This window comes from Engystomops pustulosus, chromosome 2 (assembly GCF_040894005.1).
Source record: "Engystomops pustulosus chromosome 2, aEngPut4.maternal, whole genome shotgun sequence".
NCBI lineage: Eukaryota > Metazoa > Chordata > Amphibia > Anura > Leptodactylidae > Engystomops > Engystomops pustulosus.
Window position 1 is genome coordinate 114,081,538 of NC_092412.1, and position 20,427 is coordinate 114,101,964.

At 39.3% G+C, this 20,427-nt stretch overlaps 1 protein-coding gene across 2 annotated transcripts in view; it reads right to left on the reverse strand.

Moving 5' to 3' along the window:
• CBLB (Cbl proto-oncogene B) overlaps window positions 1-20,427 on the reverse strand; it is a 104,966-nt gene that overhangs the window by 56,039 nt on the left and 28,500 nt on the right. For both annotated transcript variants that reach the window (XM_072136072.1, XM_072136071.1), the window contains exon 2: window positions 16,711-16,961. In XM_072136072.1, coding sequence (XP_071992173.1) covers window positions 16,711-16,961 — 251 coding nt within the window. The remainder of the gene's footprint in view (window positions 1-16,710; window positions 16,962-20,427) is intronic.

The following is a 20,427-nucleotide window of genomic DNA, read 5'->3' on the forward strand; positions in this document are numbered from 1 at the left end:
AGTTAAGAAATTACGTGGACATGACGATTACCCCTTAAAAGGGCTATCCTCATGTCCTATAGACCCACCTACCACCCGATCTACCTATAGGTAGATCCGTGGTGGTAGGTTCCCTTTAAAGTAATAATTACTAACATCATGAACATTCAGTTACCCTCGTGTGTCCACAATAGCCTGTTCCTAAACTGAAATGGCTAATAGTCTCATAAGTATTCAATTATGGGATCTGTAATGGAAAGGATCATTAAATGCCATACTCCGCAAAGACAGTTCTCTTTTCTTCATCCAATCCATATGAATATACATCATCAATATATATATCAAATCAAATGGTAGGTTTCCTTTATGTTAGGTCGGGGGAGGGGGAAAGTGCTAAAGGAGCAGTGCGGGATGTTGAGAAGGTCTAACATTCCATGCACCTGCAGCATGAAGGCATATAAGCCAATTTTACCACATAAAAAAGGGGAAAACCTATTGACCCGAGAATAATCCTAGAGTGGGAAATGCATTGGTCACAACTTCCACCCAGTATATGACTATTCAACCCCTTGCCCCCACATACATGCACTCACATACACAGGAAAGAAGAAGGTGAACTCCGGCGGACCTGTGCGGGGAAGCGACACATGCAGGATCTCGGGTGTGCAATCTTATTGAATCGTAGACAACGCACCTCAGGGATCGTGCAGGGACCATGTAAGTAAATGTGCCTCATTATGATGCCAGTCGCAGCTAATGTCATAAGGTGTTCTTGGCCAGCATGCAATGTCCTGCCGCTACAGGAAGCGACAGAAATGGGAGTATTAAGTGTATTCCTTTTTTTTACTCGAGTATAAATCAAGTTTGGGTTTTTCGAGCACAATTTTTGCCCTGAAAAACTTGGATTATACCCAAATATATACAGTAATTAAATTGCTGTTAACACAATGTTAACGTGTGTTAACATCACGCTTCGTTTTCATGCGTTTTGAAACACATGCATTAAACGGCAATACAGCAGTAGGCTCCTTAGTGCAATTTTGAGAGTGGATTTTGGAAGGAAGGAAGGAGGCCATGGTTAACAAATATAAAAACATTACCACAGTCACAGTGGCTGGATGTATGAGTAAGTGCCCCTGGTTTATCATGCTTGAATTTGTTGAAAGATAGTTTCAAGTTTGGGAGAAGAGAGTGATCTCATTTATACTGGCATATTGTTTGTTCTCCACTTCTCAGGGGCGAATGTGAGCAGCAAATGGAGACTTCTTCATTCATTTGTTGTATTAATGGTCTTTCATTTATGACTAAGGATAGACCATCACCTCCTGATCATTCCACCACCCCGCCTGCATGCTGCTACTTCTCTGGTTTGTTTGCCAGGTCACTTGTTATATGTACTAGGGTTTGCCTCCATTACCTTTATCGACTTTTTACCATGTTTACATTGCAGGCATTAATTCACTTAACCCTTACTTCCATGGCAGCTTGACAGATGCACTTGCACTTTATATGTGTCTTTTCATTGTTTAGGGGTGGTTTTGGGTGGATACCACCCATTCAGGAGGTGTCTTGTTTTTGCACCGACCATAGTGCATAACATAGTAGACAATTGTATGTACTTTGGTACAGTTTTAATTGATTTTATATGCATGTTTGTGTTCAGTGTTAAATATTAATAACATTTGTTATGTTTTTTGAATCAAATCATGTCAGTGACACACTACTTTTTTCTCTGATTCTTGATTTGACCATCAACTACAGATCATGGCACACTCTGCCACCCGCAGCATCAGAACTATATGCAATGTAGATGTCAATGTCAGGCAAGATACAGGCTTGGTTCCATTAACTCCCTGTACATATATGCAACTCCCAGCATGACCTATAGCAGTGACAAGCAGTGTACTGATAGTAAGTCCACGAGTGACCAGTTAACGGATGGCACTGTATTCCTGAATAGCAACCTGTATAGACCAAACATGTGAAATAAAGATGTTATAAGTTATACTTTCTGAGAATGCTTTATGTTCAAAAGCATATACATTAAAAAAAAAAACAGCACATGAACAAAATATAGAAAAAAAGCAATTCTGTGCCTTTGAGTAAGGTCCCCTTCCTCCCTCTGGTGACACTGTAAATTGTATGTAGAAATAAGGTATTCTTGATTATGGCTTCAAACCTGGAGCTTTGCCGCTTTTCAAATAGGAAGGAACAATGTGCAGCTTGAGAGACGTAGGTGTTCTTTTCTTGAGTCACACTAGATTCTTAGATGCTGTAGGCAATTATATTAAGAGAAGCTCCACGGGGGAAGAAAGTATTATTAGGACCTGCAGGTTTCTTCTCTGGAAGTTGGTTTAAGTTAATTACATTTTAATTGAAAGAGAAGGTGGTTACACATGCTGAAAAGCAAAACAAATGCACACATTTTACATGTATAAAGCAAAACTTGGGCTAGCAGTGTTAAGACAGTGAGCCCCCCAAAATGCTAAATAATTACAGTATTCCTTATAAATTTGGTTTTAGTTGTGGTCAGGTCACATCCCCTTCCCCCTTCTAATTTGACTGGTAAGCATTGCAAGAAAGGCGAATTTTCCTAATCTAGAACTGCGTACTACAAACAGAATGATATTTACAGGTAACACATAGGAGGCTGTTTATTAGGAAACAGGAAGGAGTGCAGCACAAATATTTTTCTTTCCATGGTTGCTTCAGGGCAAGGCACTTGGCGGTTTACATACATACCTATAATACGTGGTCATTCAAGCCAATAGGGATAGAATGACACGTGCAGTTTTGTAAGCCGAATACAGAAGTTGATGTAGCAAGATGTATTAATAATGGTCTACTTTATATCCTCGCCTGCATGCGATACAAATTTCTTCAAAAACTGTATCAACCCCATGTGCAGTTCCAGCCTGAGGCTGCATTCACACATTGGGGCACATTTATTTACCCGCCCGAAGGAGTTCACAGAAAGTGCATTGTCCGACGATAATGCACTCTGCCGCAATTCACTAAGATTGTGCACCCAATATCCTGCATGTGTCGCTTCCCCACTCAGGTCCGACAGAGTTCTCCTTCTTCTTCCCGGTGTATGTAAGTGCTTGATCTTGCAACACAATTTGAGAGGTAAATCCCGCGCTCATTCCGAATCAGTCAGATCGTCTGACGCCCCCCCCCCCATTTCCTGTTGCATGAAAGCCTGCGCAGCTGTGCAAAAATCCGATCGCGTGTGACACAGTTATTAGGCACAAAATAAGCCCTCACACAGTTCTGTACATAGAAAAATGAAAAAGTTATGGATTTTTGAAGGTGGTTAGCAAGAAATGAGCAAACAAAAACCCTGCCTCCTTAAGGGGATAAAGTCCAATGTGTCATGAAAAAAAACAATATCAAAATCACCATGGTAAATGAAAGTGTTCCAAAGTTATTATCATCCAAAGTGACATAGGGAGCAGGTTAGAGGTCTAGGCAGAGTCTTGCAGCCCGTGAACCAACGTTGCACAAGTAAATGCAATGGTATCGCAACGAATGACATTACCTCAAGGGATTTTGTTTCGCATTTAAAAAATGTAATGCAAGCAGGTCGGGTTGGAGCTTGTCCCAAGGAACATGTTCTGCCAGTAAACAATGCAAAACATGTGGTTCTCATTTCTAAACACAAACATTTTGGTGTAAAAGCATCTGTGATCAAAACTAAATTGCATTTCTGTACGCGGTTTGAAGAAGATGTAAACGGACCCTATGGACCTGTGGTTTAGGGTACCAAATCAACCTTCAACTGTTTTTAAGATGACAGAGCCAATGAAAAAGTTATGGATTTTTGAAGGTGGTTAGCAAGAAATGAGCAAACAAAAACCCTGCCTCCTTAAGGGGATAAAGGGCTCTGTCATCTTAAAATATGCTCACATGTCAGAAAGGACAGTCTACAATCAGTAAATCCGATGGTAGATGTCCTTCAAAGAGCACCTGTCACTCGTGGATACGCCGGACCGCTTTGAGAGATGTTCAGCATCAGAGGGTTCTGATAAAGCTAACAGTTTAACATTGATAAAATTGGGCTAGAATCTGCTTAGAATCAATTTAATGCTTAGAAACAATACAGGGTAATTTGGGTTGCGAAACCACCGGTCCAAAAGGCCCTAACGGGTACCCTTTAAGTCAGATCTGTCTACCAGCCTGCAGACTGGAGTATCTCCTATTTGTTAACCCTTTGACTCTCTAACTGGCTGTAGTAAGCTATGTGCATTATTTTCAAACATCAAGCTGGAAATGAAATGGTTAATCCTCACTGTTCAGAGTGGTGTAAAAAAAACATCAAGTGATTAGAGGTAAGCTCATACTCAGCCTCCATAGACATACACTGTACAAGCTGGAAAACAGATCTTTTCGAGAGGGAACACTGCAGCCTGATTTTTTGTATGTAGAATCTCTTAACCCCTTCAGTACTCAGCCTTTTTTGGCCATTTAGGACGCGGCCCCATTTTTCAAATCTGCCCTGTGTCACTATAAGTGGTTATAGCTTTGGAACGCTATAATATATCCAGGGGATTTTGAGATTGTTTTCTCGTGACACATTGTACTTCAAATTAGTTTAAAAATTTGGATGAAATCTTTTGCATTTAGTTATGAAAAAACAAAATTTGGCAAAATTCTTTATTTTCAATGTTCTAAATTCTCTACTTTTGATGCACACAGTCATAGCTCCCAAATAAATTCATAACTTACATTTCCCAAATGTCTGCTATATGCTTGACCGCGACGTGTAAGGGGTTAACACCCGCGATTGGAGCCGGTTCCGATCGGCGGTGTTAGCGCGCGGTGTCAGCTGATAGACAGCTGACAGCCACTGCTTCTGGTGCCGGCTCCGTTCGAGAGCCAGTGCCAGAAGCAGGACGTTATAGCACGTCCCCGTGCGCTTATCATCTAGCCGCGGGGACATACTATAACGTCCTGGTGCGCCTAGGGGTTAATGAAGTATATCAGAAAAAATGTCAACAACACACACAATGCTTTAATGGAAATCAATCAAGCATGATAATCCAGGGACACCATCTCATAGATCCAGGCACCGTAATCATCTTTTTATATTTGTTATCCATGGCCTCCTTCCTTCTTTTTTAATTTTTAAATGCTTTATTAATTACCATAGCTTACAGAAATTCAATACCTTCACTATAATATACAAAAGATATCATTCACATATAATGATTAGTGTAAATATACATAAAAACAGCAAATATAACATCAGCATTTTCTTCCCCCCGCCACCTTCCCACCCCTTGCTGGAGATGTTGAAGGAAGATAAAAATTTTTTTTTAAAAAACAACGTTTTTCATATGAGCATTCATATGACCTAATACGTTCTACCAGATTTTGCCATTCCCTTACCGATGGAGCCTTATCCCAAAGACAATCCCAAAGAACATGAAGGACGTCGGCATCAACTCTATTACATCGCATACAATTGGAATCTTCCTTTAGCTCAATTCTACATTACATATGGTGAGAAATAAGTCCTATATAAAATATTTAATTGTGTACATCTGTGATTTAAATTAATGGTGGTCCTAACAACATTCCTATAAATCTCTCCCCACTGTTCTGTAGTGATCCCTCCTATCTGATTTGTCCACTTAGTTTGACTAATGTGACAGAATTCTTGATCAACATTGTTTCGCAAGAAACGATACACCTTAGCTAATTTTTTTGTGATCTCTCCCAACTCAAAAATGTTTGTGAGATTCTCACTCCCCTCTACCTTAAAAACATCCTTATTTTTTCCCTTTTTATATGCATGTGAAAATTGCCAATACCTAAATAAATCTCTATCCTTAAGGATGCCGGCATCCACCCACGATTGAAATGAAGGTAATTTCCCGTTTTCACCCATTTGCTCCAAAGACGTAATACCGATATTTTCCCAAAAACCAACATCCTCCAATTTGCAATTTGCAGTTCTGGCATGTTGAGGTTATCCCACAAAGGTGTAAATTTAAATCCCCCCACAATCCCTAGCATCCCTCCTTCCTTCTAAAATCAACTTTTATATCTATGCTTATTAGCCTCAGGAGTTCAGGATGGGTGGTAGTTGTGTTTCCAAAGCCCCTCAGTGCTGTAGCTTCTCAGGCTGTTAAAATGAGCAGAGCAGATCTTCCCTCCTCCAGCCCTGCCTGCAGTTGGTGGATTAAACAGGCAGAAGGAGGTGGAGAGAGCAGGGGGTTGGTTGGGACATGTTCTGGTCATTATAACAGCTTGTGAATCTGCAGCACCCTGGAAATGCCTTCATTAGCATTCTGCATCATTAGCATAATTTTAGAAGTTACTTTTAGAAGGAAAGAGTCTAAGGATAACAATTATAAGAAGATTACCACAGTTACAATGTCTGGATCTATGATTAAATTTCCCTGGCTTATGACGCTTGATTTCGATGGCATAAGTAGGGGGTCCTAGCAGTGGGTACTGGCAATGGGTCCCCTAGGTATCAGGCCATTATCATGTAGTCAGTAGACACTAAATAAGTGAGAATCACAAAGAGAAAATAGAAGTTTGAGCAGCAACAATAGTACAATTATGTTACGACTTAGAGTGCTTAATAAAAACAGTGGAATATTTCCATATTGCATAAGAAAATATTTCATTTCAAAATTGCTTGGCAGCATGGACAAGGTCAACATATTTTAGAATTACGTAGTCAGTCTACTAGTATAAAAATTTGTATAACAAATGTATTGAACAGATCCACTATTATGTAGAAGAGGAACTACAATTTAATTATTGGACTTTTTTCAAGTGTAATATGCACATTGAAAAACAGTAACATGAAAAACAGCAGTGAGCAAGAAAAATGCAGAACCTTTATAACAGCAAGAAATGTTTTCAGGACTTTCATATTTATATTATATAAAAAGAAAATAAATATATACACATGCACAGGAGAAAAGAAAAGCCTCATGTTTGAATTCTATGGTTTACCGCAGCAGCATGGAATAAAATAAAGTCTTATATGAATAATTACACAGCAGAAAGCTGTATTATTCAAAAGGAATATATGAAAAATTTTGTCAAATGTACTTATTCCAATAGAAATTAAGTTAATGCCAGGTAGTACTCAAAACATCAGCAATGGTCTTAGAAAAGTTGTGGGGCAGGTTATAGGACCATTTCTAACACAATTATGGTCATTGGGATGTATTTATTATACAACGGTGCAGCCTGCAGCAGTGTATAATGTATAATAAAACCCTTCCACTCCGTATATATGCTCCAGCCTCCTGATGTATGATGCAAACAACTGTGGGGGTGGACAATTCTGACCTGAACAGGCACAGGATATAGTGAGTGCAAAGGTGTGGGGCAGAAACAATCCAAGCTATTCCACTCCCCTGCCAGGCAACATCTACCTTCATGCAGACTTGGTTTGGAGTTGGACTAAAGGGGTTAGACGGATGTACAAGCCATGATAAATCTCCTCCAATAATGCTATTCTTTATTCACAAGTGAAAATGAAAGACAATACTGTTAAGGCGATCGCACTGGTTTCGGACGCCATCTTGACTACTGTCAGCTATTTTAAGTATTAGCACTGTCCAGTTTAATTTCATGATTCAAACTTCATTTTTTTTTAAACCTGCCTGTAAGGGTTTCTCCTTGACACTTGTTATAGATGATTGTTCTCCTTCTTATCTTGTTCTCTAGCATTGCTTATCCCTTGTTTTGGTTAGTAACAAGCTTCTGGAGACATTCTCTGTACATTCTGTATATAAACATGTCTGTGAACAAGGCCTACTAACTTATTCCCAGAATGTGCTGGTGAATTCATTATGGCCAATAGCATTGCAGTATTCTTATCGCCTTCTTCACACCCCCCAATGCTGCTTTTTATGTTTTGATATACGACTGTGGTAGGGAAATAAACGGGGAGAAGATTTTTTCATGCACTAAGAGACGTGTATCTTGGTTTATGTTCAAGTTCCGGGACAACCATGAAAGGGTTAATTTGAAAGTCACTGTATAACATGAAGGGCGGTTAAGCCCTAGATAAAAATCTTTAACAAATCTTTAACAAAACATTATTGAAAGAGACAGGATTACGGTAACGTTCTCCTGAAGCATGAAAAGAACTTTTAGGGTATCTGCATACGTATCTGATTGCCTCCTGCAGAAATCCTGCAGTCATTCCACAAGCATCATAAACTAGCCGCAAGATACGGGTACTGATGCTCAGAAGATTCAACCTTTATATTAAAAAATTACAAAGGAAGGAGGAGTAGGGGAGTGGAACCTTTACATTGCAAAAGCTGATTTCCGCACCAGAGTCCACAGCATTAAGCAACAGGTCACTTATTTCCTGTGAATGAAAATAAGGAAATAAGGAATAGCTGACGTCACGATCATTGGGCGGGACAAGGCTGCCATGAGCATGGAGGGGGCAGCATATATTAGCAGGCCACCTAGCCGAGTGGTACGTAGACCACTCGGCTCATTAGAATAATTTTTTTAAAGTATTTTTTTAAAGAATCCGGCTGTTCCTGTAGATACCAAAAGCATGGTCATCCCCTGACAGATATGCTGACGGTAAATGTCCCAAACTTACTTGTGCATTACATCTGATGCTAGATGTCCTTTAAAAATTTGGACTATTGTTAAAGAAATAATTACATGATGGAATTTGTAGAGATGTTCATCTGTTTATTTAACCAAATCTTAAGCCTGAGGATTACATTATGTCCTGAAATATTATACAAGACATTTCAAAACAGTCTGTGCTATACATACACACAGGCTATCACGGTGTCTGGTACATTTTCTGCCTATTTATCCAGGAGAGCACTGGTAAGGTCAGACACCAATGTTGGTTAAGAGCCAAACCTAAAAGCATCATTTCTGCTCCACAAACCTTTACAGTTGGAACAATACTTACTAGTAAACAGGGAAGAACAATTTGTCACCCTTCAGAACATACTTCTACTTGAAGGCTTATAGATTAAATGCTTTATGCCACTCAGGCTTGGTGCACAGTTTGTGCTGATATTAAGAACTGCAGCCTCTTGTTGTGTCCAGAGTGTTGGTGACTAAATGTACCTAAGCAAACCTGGTTTCATCACACAAGAGAACCTCTTTTTTCACAGTCCTTTACGTAAACTCTTAATGGAAACCTTTTGGATTTTTGATCCTTTGAGACTTAGGCTGCATTCACATAAGCGCATGGGGGAACGTATATAAGGCCGCAAAGTTGCGGCAGGATATATGTCCCCCATAGTCGTCTATGGCACCTGAACTCGGTAAGGCGAGCACAATGTGTGTTCACCGTACCGTGCCATGGCCGCAAAAAAGATAGAACATGCTCTATCTTTGGCCGTAAGAACGGTCATGTGGCTCTATTTTCTATGAAGAGGTGAACAGTGCTCTCCTCTCCAGGGCGCCCAACATGTGTCTGCCTGGCCGTAGCCGGGTGGGCACCCTTACGTATGAATGCAGCCTTAATAAAATATAAAATAAACACTAAAGTACTTACACACAACCTATCATCCTATTCAGGTGTTATATTCAGTCCCAATGCCACAGGTTCAGAGCAATTGGAAACCATTCAGAGCTTTCTACGGTTTCCAATTTTTTTTTATGTTGCAGCAAGCATTCTGCTAAGATCTGCATGTGTTTCCCCGATTTCAGTACCCACATGGTGAGCATGTAAAAGCAGAAGTATAATAAATGTTCTAAAACTTCTAAAGCTAAAAATTTCTCATGGACAAGTATTCCAATTTTATATCTGTTGGCTTTCCATTTTATTGGATTATATTTGGAACACTTAAGAATTAGGATTAAACAACAAGCGTTGGCATTGGTTAGAGGCTGGCAGTAAGACGTGGATACCTTGTACATCAGACTTCATTTTATCTCCTTATTTTAGTTTGATGTGAAAAAAAGTTTTCACCAAGTAGGTCACAAAAATGTTTTGGCAGGAGGAGTGGATTTCTATTGAAAAGGTCTAGCTGTGTCCATTTCCAGAGAAAATTGAAACTCTTTCAGTGCTTTTGGCACAAAGTGGTTTTTATGAGATCAGATTACTTAGACTGACAACCACACTTTACCGTTATTCAACAACATGTAAATGCTTGTGTTTCATACAACGTCACTCATCAACCATAGTATTACTTTGTCCTTAGTATCACTTTGCTTATTAATATTGTACAATTGTCAACAACTTCTTTAGGTATTAAATAAAACATATAAATATGTGAGATGTGAAAAACAGCACTCTCACACTAAACATGTGCTTCAGTAATCAACATATACTTTTATTCTTTTTTACTAACCATACAATAATAAATGTAAAAGTAAAAGCCACTAGATCCATGTATAAATTACTTCTTACACACTGGATGTAGGTAGATGTAGGCATCTAATATCGCCTTAGTTTACCTCACACTGCAGACTATACAAGAGTATGGTGGCAACCCAAAGTTACATAAAAGGGGAAGGCTAGGCGTTGCCATTATATTTGGACAGTGACATGCTTTGGGATCTGTAAACCTCCACATTAAAGGAAACCTACCATTTAGAATGGCAGGGGTAAGCAGAGCACCAGCTCAGGGTGAGCTGGTGCCGGTACTTACTTTCGTTAGTGTTATAAACGACGGTATCGCGGTTTTAACACTTTTTAAACTCCAGACTAGAACAGGTTTCGGCGCTGCGCGCACCTACATAGGAGGTAGCACGGTCGCACGCAGCGCCGAAGCCTCTCCTGCTCTAAAGTTTAAAAAAAAAGTGTTAAAACCGCAATACCGCGGTTTATAACACTAACCTGAGCTGGTGCTCGGTACTTACAGCTTACACCGACCATTCTAAATGGTAGGTTTCCTTTAGATAGGAAATGAAACAGCGGAGATACACTTTAAAGTGTATACTTTCAAGTTTAATTAAAAAAAGGGATGAACAAAATTATCCCATTATGTAACCATTTTTCTAAAAAGCCTCCATATTTCAGGAGCTCAAAAGCAACTGGAAAAATGAATATTACCATATTAAATTTTTAATTCTTTGCAGAGAATTATTTGTAGCGGTTCCCAGAGCCTCTCCATGCTACAGATTTACAGGGTATTGGACTGTCTCCCCTCTGCTCTCCCAGCACTTCCCTCCTTCCACCACCTGCAGCAGTAGTAGTTCCAGCATACATTGGGAGGGGGTGGAGTATAACAGCCTAAGAACCACCCCGATAGTCTATCATGCTCAATAGAAGAATTTTAAAAGTTGATTTTAGAAGGAAGTAGGTCATGTATAACAAATATAAGAAGAGTACCACAGTCATGGCGCCTGGTTCTACAAGTAAGTGCCACTGGTTTACCCATGCTCAATTTTGATAGTGGATTTTCATTAAATCTGGAACCCATGGACATCACCATATGTTGGCTTATCATCTTTGTGATGATTTGCTAGACCCATACTGCAGCATTTTTCAGTGGTTACTTGTTCCTCTTCAGTACAGCAACTACCCCCAAATGCAAATGTATCACGAAGAATAAACTCTAGGTCTTTTACCTGCTTAGATGATGATGGTATAGCAAGGGAATAGCCCTGCAGGATCTGGGCTATTCCAATCTGGGCATACACATTTAACTCCATTATCTGCCATATACACACATTAGTTCAATTGCATCTCATTAAAAAATGTACGGGTGTGAAGAGAATTTCCCAGAAATTTAGCCATGTTGTCCCTTAGATCTGTCCTTGGATATGACCACTCCAGCAGCAGTCAGACTATTCATTACCAATGGACAACCGTGGGACATGCAGTAACTCACAGACATTTCATATGCAAAAACTATTTGTATCTTTGAGCAATCTCTAAGACAGCAACACCTCATTCCTAAGGGACCATATGACTAGAATTATAGGAAATCATCAAACAGGTACATTTGTTTAATAAGTTCCAGTTAAAGAATTTGTGTATGTGGCAGATGAATTAAATAAAAAAGTGAATGTCCAGTTACATTTTAAATAGATTTAGAGATTGCCCAAGACTGCACTAGATGATAGTCGTGCTTGTGCAAGATCTAAAATCATGGGCCGCTGAAGTCAAAGCCTCAGATTAGAGGCCAAAATGCCTTCAGAGGAGGGGAGAGGAATGATGCAGAAGTCCTGGAGTTTCCGACAAACGCTATTAAAAGGAAGTTTCAGTTTATTCTGCTAATGGTAGATACCAAGCTAATGAACCTTTCTAAGTCTATCGAAAAGCAACAACTTTAGAGACATGTACACTGACTGCAGTGATGTAACATTTATCAATACAGAAAATATTGTACAACGATGGTACATACTTTTCCTGCCTCAATTTCTGGCACCTAAAATGAACTTTATATGATTGTGTGAACCCATATATTCTTCATATAAAAAATTTTAGTTAAAAAATACTAAACGTTAAAAAAAAAAAAATCACCTCATTATAGCCCACACAAAGTGCACATGCCGCTTCGTTGCCTAGTTAAATTATTGGTGCTTAGCAACCAATCCAACATTTCCCATTACTCCAGAAAGCATCCAACAGGTTTATTATTCCCTCTCTGTTTCATAGAGTCTAATGATCATGACGTGACAGTGATAAACACAAATGAAAATGGACAGTGCAATATGAAGAAAATGTATAGCACCAGATGTATTTTATTTCGTAGAATTCATTGAAAAATAATCATCTAGAAGTAGAAGCAGATGAACCACCAAACCCAAAACAGCAGGCTTAGTGGATAGCATTACAGCCTTGCAGCACTGGGGACCTGGGTTCATGTCTGCAAAGAGTTTGTATGTTCTCTACGTGTTTGTGTGGGTTTCCTCCGGGTCCTCCAGTTTCCTCCCCCACTCCAAAAACATACTAGTAGGTTGATTAGATTAGGCACATTGTATAACGGTTACAGTAGATTTTCCAGCTCAGCGTCATTCAACTGAAAAGGGCGGATCTACAAACAGGCCATATGATCAATGGATCCAATGCCATAGGTCTTTGATGTGGATGCAGCAATCAACAGTGCACCAAGACCCTTTCATTCAGCTGATAGAGGGGTCCCCAAGTGTCATTACCAGCTAAAAAATGATAATTTTTTTTCTACTCCCCCCAATAAAAGTTTCTATATTTTCATCAATAGGGCATACCGCAAAATGGTATAACTGAAAAATGCATCTCATTCTGCAAAAATTAAGCCCTCACAATATTAAATCAGAAGAGATATTTTAAGTGCACCAATGAACCAACTAAAAACAGGGGTATTCCCACAAAGAAAAAAAAAATCTTAAATAGACCCCGGATGGCAAAATAATAATTTCTATCAATCAATGTTATTAACAAAAGTACAGCATTACACAGATATAATTATAACCTGTCTATCAGTACTGCTATTGTGTGTTTTGGTTGGCATGGGATACCACCATAAACTCATCCTGATTATGGTCAGGCAGGTCTTCTTCTCACATGAACACTGTACTGCAGGAGAAAAGGAAGGAGGCAGAGATCACTAGAGCCAGAGAAGAGGAGAACAACTACAAACAAGACATATCAGTACTGAGTGTGTGTTTGATTGATTAGGTGAGGTAACAGAGCGGAGTTTGTTATTAGGGATCTTACATCCATCTCATGACTCTGATCTGTCTCATCTCTCTTGAGAAATGAAAGTGTAGATAAACCTGTACTCTGATAATCTAAGAACATTGTCAGCACACAGCATCTCACAGCAGAGGAATCATGAAGTGTCTGCTCAGCTGGTACTGCCCTGAGGGCAGAATTTTACATTCAGGAACCAATACAGCAGTGGGAGCAATGGCAGCAAAGAAAAAAAAGGAAGTAATGGATTACAAATTATCTTTATCATTCTAGCATTACTAATGGATCAATATTTGAGGAGTTTCTTTCATGGGCAAGCCCCTTTAACCCTGTAGGGCTTTGGCATGGTGATCCTTCCCTTCTGTGAACTGCTGCCCGCCAAACAACAAGTGATGTCACCATTTTGGGGTGTATCCAAACTCTGGAGAAATTACATAACCAAGATTGGTTCTCTCTTCTTATGTGGATGTGTAAATTTTAGGGATAAATGAACGCATTAACAAAATGGGACTATTCCAAATTTCACCTTCATTTTGTTTTAATCACTATGAAGATCTCAAAAGATTAACAATCTTCTTAAACACAAATTATCCCCAAAAAAGTGAATCTTCAAATTTCCTTGAAAATGTGGAAAACGGATTCAATTTGTAAGCCATGTGACCTAGTAATAAAACATCCAGACATTTTAAAAATGATGAAATCATAAAGCAGACGTATGGGAAATGTTGGTTAATACCTTATTTGGGTGGTAAAACTGTGTCTGAAAAAGACAATTTTTAATTTTGAGAATTATGAATTTTTTAAAAAATTAACACAAAACTTATGAACCAGATTTTACCACCAACATAAAGTAGAAGATATCATGAATAGAAAAACAAAAAAACTCATAAATCCCTTTGGGAAGTTAAAGTGTTCAAAAGTTATAACCATATAAAAGCAATGCATGGCACATTACAAATAATGGTGCTAAGGCTGAAGGGGGTGGCCACTTTACCTCATGTTTTATGTAATATGTGTGTAAGTGTGGGGGGGCAGGATATTAGGTAATTTACCAATATACATCTATTAATAGTCCTGCCCTGCTTTCTTGATATGTAATGTAAAGCCTCCTGTCTTTTACCTCATCAGCCAGACATTTATGTCCATAAAATGACCAAAGATGGAGGGTCATGTGATCTAACTGTCCATGAACAATCGCCAGTTAGACATCACATGACCATCCATCTGCAGCCATTTTATGAAAAGGAACGTCTGGCTGATGAGGTAAAAGACAGGAGGCTTTACATTACATATCAAGAAATCAGAGCAGAACTATTAATTGATGTATATTGGTAAATTACCTGATATCCTGCCCCCCACACACTTAAACACATATTACAAAAACAAGTGGCCAATCCTTTTCAGCTACAAATTGGCTGCATCCGTAAGGGGCTAAAATCAGCTATAAATCATTAAACTATAAATTGGGGATAACACTGTATAAGGACATGGGTAGTAATAGCATTTATGCTCACACCCTGCTCTGTCACAGGTTTCAATTGTATTGGCTTCCTGAGGACACCAATACAGCAGAAAGAAGGAAGAGAAATTTGGATTGAGTCTCCTGGGTACCCTGATCAGGTACAATAACAGATCCTAGAGCAGGAGCTCCAATGTTAATTCACCAATGTCAGCACCTACTTGCTCCTCCTGCAGGTCAATAGTGCTGAACATTGAATGTCCTGGGTTTTCTGGGACTGTAAAAGGCCTCCATCCGGTCTGGAAAACTCTGTGCTAGTGTTATGGCCTGGGTCCCCATAAAGAGGGCTCTGAGTGCCACCCCTGGCCCTAGGTTCACCACCACTGATATAGGGAATAATAATAATAACAGCTCCTGCACCTGCCTGTCCATTATGTGACCATGGTCAGATTTCTATCCACTGGAAGTGAACATAGAAGCTTTCTATAGAAGCAAAGCAGGCAGAGATCTAGAAAACTGTGAGGAATTTATATACAAACTATCTTGGAAACTTGAATGACTTTACATTATCCAAACAATATCAATTATTTAGTTGAAGTGGACAACCCCTTTAGGCAAAATCCAGATTAACAGCATATACTATAAAAAATATCCTTCTATTAGACCCTCATCTGCATTTCTTTTCAAACAAACAAGCAGAATTGAAAAGGCATTAGTAAGATGCGGTTTTCTAAAAAAAAAAAACCTGTCTCAATACACAATCAGCTGGATATTGTATGAAAAAGATAACGTTCCAAAGAAACTGTACTTTGTAAGAATATTGTTCAGTGAGTAGATAAGAGCTTTAGTGCATAATAAATCAGGAGCCGGGAAAGGTCGATATGACAACCTGCAGACAAATGTTATACATTAAGAAGCAGCGATACATTTAGCTAAAGGTATGATTTCAGTAACATACAGAAGACTGGAGAGGTAATACCAATCACTTGCAGGCTTCATGTCAAAATAAGGGTTGCAGAGTCGGTAAGGCAAACTTCTGACTCAAATTCTGTCAAAATGGTTACTGATTCTGACTTCACAGCCCTGTTTTCCTAGTCACTCTAGCAGGTCTAAGAGGAGTGCAGGCATTCCTTTCCAGTGCCTTATTTCCCTGATCTGTAGCAGACGAGCTTCATTACTGAGCATGTACATAAAGTGCACACATTCATATCAACTAAATGCCTGGAAGACTATGCACAACCTGCAGCTGTCTGGAGAATTGTGGCCACTCAAGTTTCGAGTTGCAGCCCGCACCATGCTGACAACAAGCGCTTCTATAAGTGGTAGAAGGGTTTATTGGTACAGAAGGCCAGGTAGCAGGAGAGTCCAACTTCAATAAGTCAAGAAGTCCTCACTGAGCTTACAACTCCAACTTCACAGCTCTGGTCAAGATATGTTTGAAATAAAAAAAAAACAAAGCAATAACCATTGCTTTCTCATTTCTCCAGGCAGAGGTCAAGTATTTTGCAGGTCTCATACAGTATGCAACACTACATAATAGGTAATGCATGGTTGTGGCGGCTGCTAGTAAAAAGAATAGCACATATGCTAGCTGCTTTTCCATACATTGAATTAGCTGGCTGTAACATTCCAAATATGTCATATGTTGACATATGTCACTTCCACAATGTGCAGCAGGACTCACCTCTCCTGTGACTGCTCTTCATACATTCGCTCCTTCCCCTCCTTGAAGAGTCTAATTGCTCGCTTGGATTTTTTCATTAGACTGTCAATGTAGATCTTAAAATACTCATTTTCACTGAGCTGCATAAGTTTCTGGTTGTCATCATACTTGCTCAAAATAAGTCTCAAATGTTGATATGTGTCAGGTAAAATATCAAGTATGTAAGGAGGGCTGTTCTTCAGCTGAAGCTTTGGACTTTGGCATAACCTTACCTGGAAAATAAAAAGGGACATTTAACATTGAAACAATTACATTCCCATAAAACATCATTGCTGACAAAGAAGGGGTGGGGTAATCCATATAATAAAACTGCATGTAGCACTTACAGTATGTACACCATGCCACCTGGCATCATACTGACACTGCATCTTGGTACTGTACACCATTACTGGTGTTCCAGGTTTTACCCAAGCTTGGAGTAATGCCCATCGCTAAAAAAAAAAAGGGTTACTGATTGCTTAAAGAGTAACTCAATACAAATCAATAGCTCTTGGAATGTAAAACAACTTTGTAAATTATCTTTGTTACCTAAATCCGGCAGTTTCTTTTCTATAGCCCTCAGATTACTTCAGTGCAGCAATAGCTTCTCCCTTTCCATGTGCAGATAAGCCCTGTGAGTTTATCTGTTGGTTTCATGGGAGGAGAGGGGTTGCTGCGCCCTACTCACAGAGGAGGAGATCGTGTGCAAGTGCTCTCTCTGAGTATGCAGCAGAGCTGGATGTATCCTGCACAGAATAGTGAGGTACAAGATCTCCCCTGTTCCCTATAAGTCACTCTATCCCAGTCTGTGGTAACTGACTCCAACTTCACAGCCCTGTTTTCCTAGTTACTCTAGTAGTTCTAAAATGAGTGCAGGCATTCATCAGAACTTTCTAGAAAAGTTCACAGAACTTTTTCTGTCTCTCTGCACCTCATGCTGCACCACTCCTCCACCTTGTAGTTGGTACTTTCTGCAATGTGCAGATAAGCTATTAACCCTGAGTGCTCACACAGCTATAGACTTCATGTGTAACTGCGTTACTTATGATTTCTTCCACTTACAGTTGTTTATTACGTCCCAGTGTGTGAGCAGACCTCACATGCCATTAACACATGGTCACATTGTTTCATTGTTTGCGGATTGGTGAATGGACACGTTCATACACTAGTAGTCTAAATATACAATATACAAAGCAGTTGCTTTGAGTAATCAATTTCGTTTCAGTTAATTTGAAAACATTAAAGCAGCCGGTCGCGCATAGTCGGACTGCCCCGTTAATCTCTATCAGCTCCATATAGATGAATGGGGCAGTCCGACTATGCACAGTCCTCGGGATAGGACCTAACTTGTTTCATGGGAAAATCCTTATAAGACCCAAAAGAAATATGTGAAGAAATCAAGTGATGAACAAGTGATGCCCTTTGGCTTCAGTAGAAAAGTCAAATATAACTTTTTGATTTGCGGAGAATTTCGCTTAATCCCCCCCTTTGTCTCAGGTTTTTGGTGCCATTTTAGTTATAGTGGAAGACACAGATTGAATTGGAGTTGGAGGGGGGGGCGTTTCCTAACAAATACAAGTATAATCCAGGCTAAACGATTTTGGGTTGATATACGAGAGAACTACCATTTTAATCTTCAAAACTGCAGTAAAGACTTAACAAAACTATACACATTTGGTTTTTCCTGTGATTTGGTATCCCTGTGATAAAATAGAAGTATATTTTTTATATGATTTTTGCATTTTTTGGCAATTGGTTTAGGCAATTCAACCACATTTATCATTTTTGGCAAACTTCCCAGAAAACGGTACAAAATATTAAATGGTAAAACTACGTATAATTTGGGTCACAGATAACAGGGCCTCATGCAGCTCTGTAAGATTAAAAACAAAAAAAGCTTTTGGAATGCGGAAATTGAAAAATGGAAACACATAAACACTAAGGGGTTAAGGAGCTGGTAGACTTCCTTTAACAACTTTTATACCCAATACAGCAGCCAGCGTTATCTCTCATATGTGCATGCTTGGTTGAGTGTGCATGTGTCTTCAGTGGAATAAGGGCAATATGGAGTTACCACAAGAACACCTAATGATTCTAAGGTGCATGAAACACACACAAACTGAGTAGGGAAAGAAAATTTAAGAGGTGCTACACTGAATGAACACATGTACAAGAAATTCTCAGTAAAAGTAAATTCTGAAACCATGTGGCCAACATGTAAAACGCTCACACCTATTCGTCATTCTTTCCTTTTGTCATGGAACAACAGACGAAGAAGTTAAAACCCTGATGCATTTGTCACCAACGGAGAGATGAATGGAAAATACTAATCCCAATAAAAAGGTCCTGCCACTTTAGTCTTTTAAAAGAAATAAAAGCATGCCAGGCAAAAGAGAAAAGGGACATCACTTGTGTCGGTTAGGAAAATGTTACATATATTTGCAGTGATTGATTAGCAGCACATAAAAAGTTCACATCCAGTATAACTGGGGATACCTACGATATAAGATCCTTTATTAAGTCTGAAGGGGTCATTTAAAGGGTGATCTGTACATGTGGACTGGAATATATAGACAAGACTATACAAGAGTTCTGCCGTAGAATTGGAACCCATGTGGGAGACATCATTAATCATAGGGATACCCCATTGGCTAGACATATTATACAACAACACAATGGATGTACTGATGTCATTAAGTTTCATGGAATTACAAAGATACCACATTGCCCCAGAGATGGCAACTAAAACAAGATAGTTCTGAAATGTGAAACAAAGTGGGTCTTTCGCCTCCAAACAGTGGCCCCTCTTGGTCCTAACAAATCTCTAAGATATGCCCCTTTTCTGGACCCCTAAGTAGGTACTCTCCATTTCTGAAAAAGTGTCTGTACCTGATTGATAGGAAGAGTTTATGGGTTGTTACTTACTCACCACTAACACCATTATGGATATGTAGCTGCATTAACTATTATACAATAAATGGGTCTTGTACATAATATCTTTGACTTGAGCCAGGCCAAGTATTATAAAGGACTGGGTACTTTAGGTAACCTACTGAGTATCACTTTTTCTTTTAAAATAATGCTAATTTATAACGCTACAGTTGTGCATGCTTAGAGGGATACAAGGCAAATTTTGCATGCCGAGTGGTGTGGCGCCTAATCCACAGTGTATAACTGGCAGTGTGAGAAGAGAGTGACAACATTAACTCAGACAGACCCCTCCAGTACCCAGTGGTAATGTGTAGGAGAGAGCAGAGTGCCGGAGTTCCGGAGTCTGGAGGAAGACGAGCACTGGCACACTTCCGGTTGATGCGACGATGAGAACCAGGATTAACAATAAAGCTTAATTGTAGACACCTTTGATAACGCTGGGTATTGTAAATTACCAATTACTAGAAGTCCGTTTGTAACGAGGGGTCGTCTGTACGCCAGGTGTTCTTAAGTAGGGGATCTCCTGTATTTAGCAACACAAAAAAAAGCCTACAAATGTATAGCAATGCAATAGCAATAATAGTTACCTTAATACAGGTTACCTACACAATCCCTTTACATAATTCACAATACAGACACCATGTAGTACGAAGAGTTATGCTGACCTAAGATCAAATACTTCTCACCCCTGGTCATGATGGTAAATCTCACGCACATGCTCAAGGAATGATGTTCTCGCGCATATTGAGGGCAAAGGGGCATGCATAA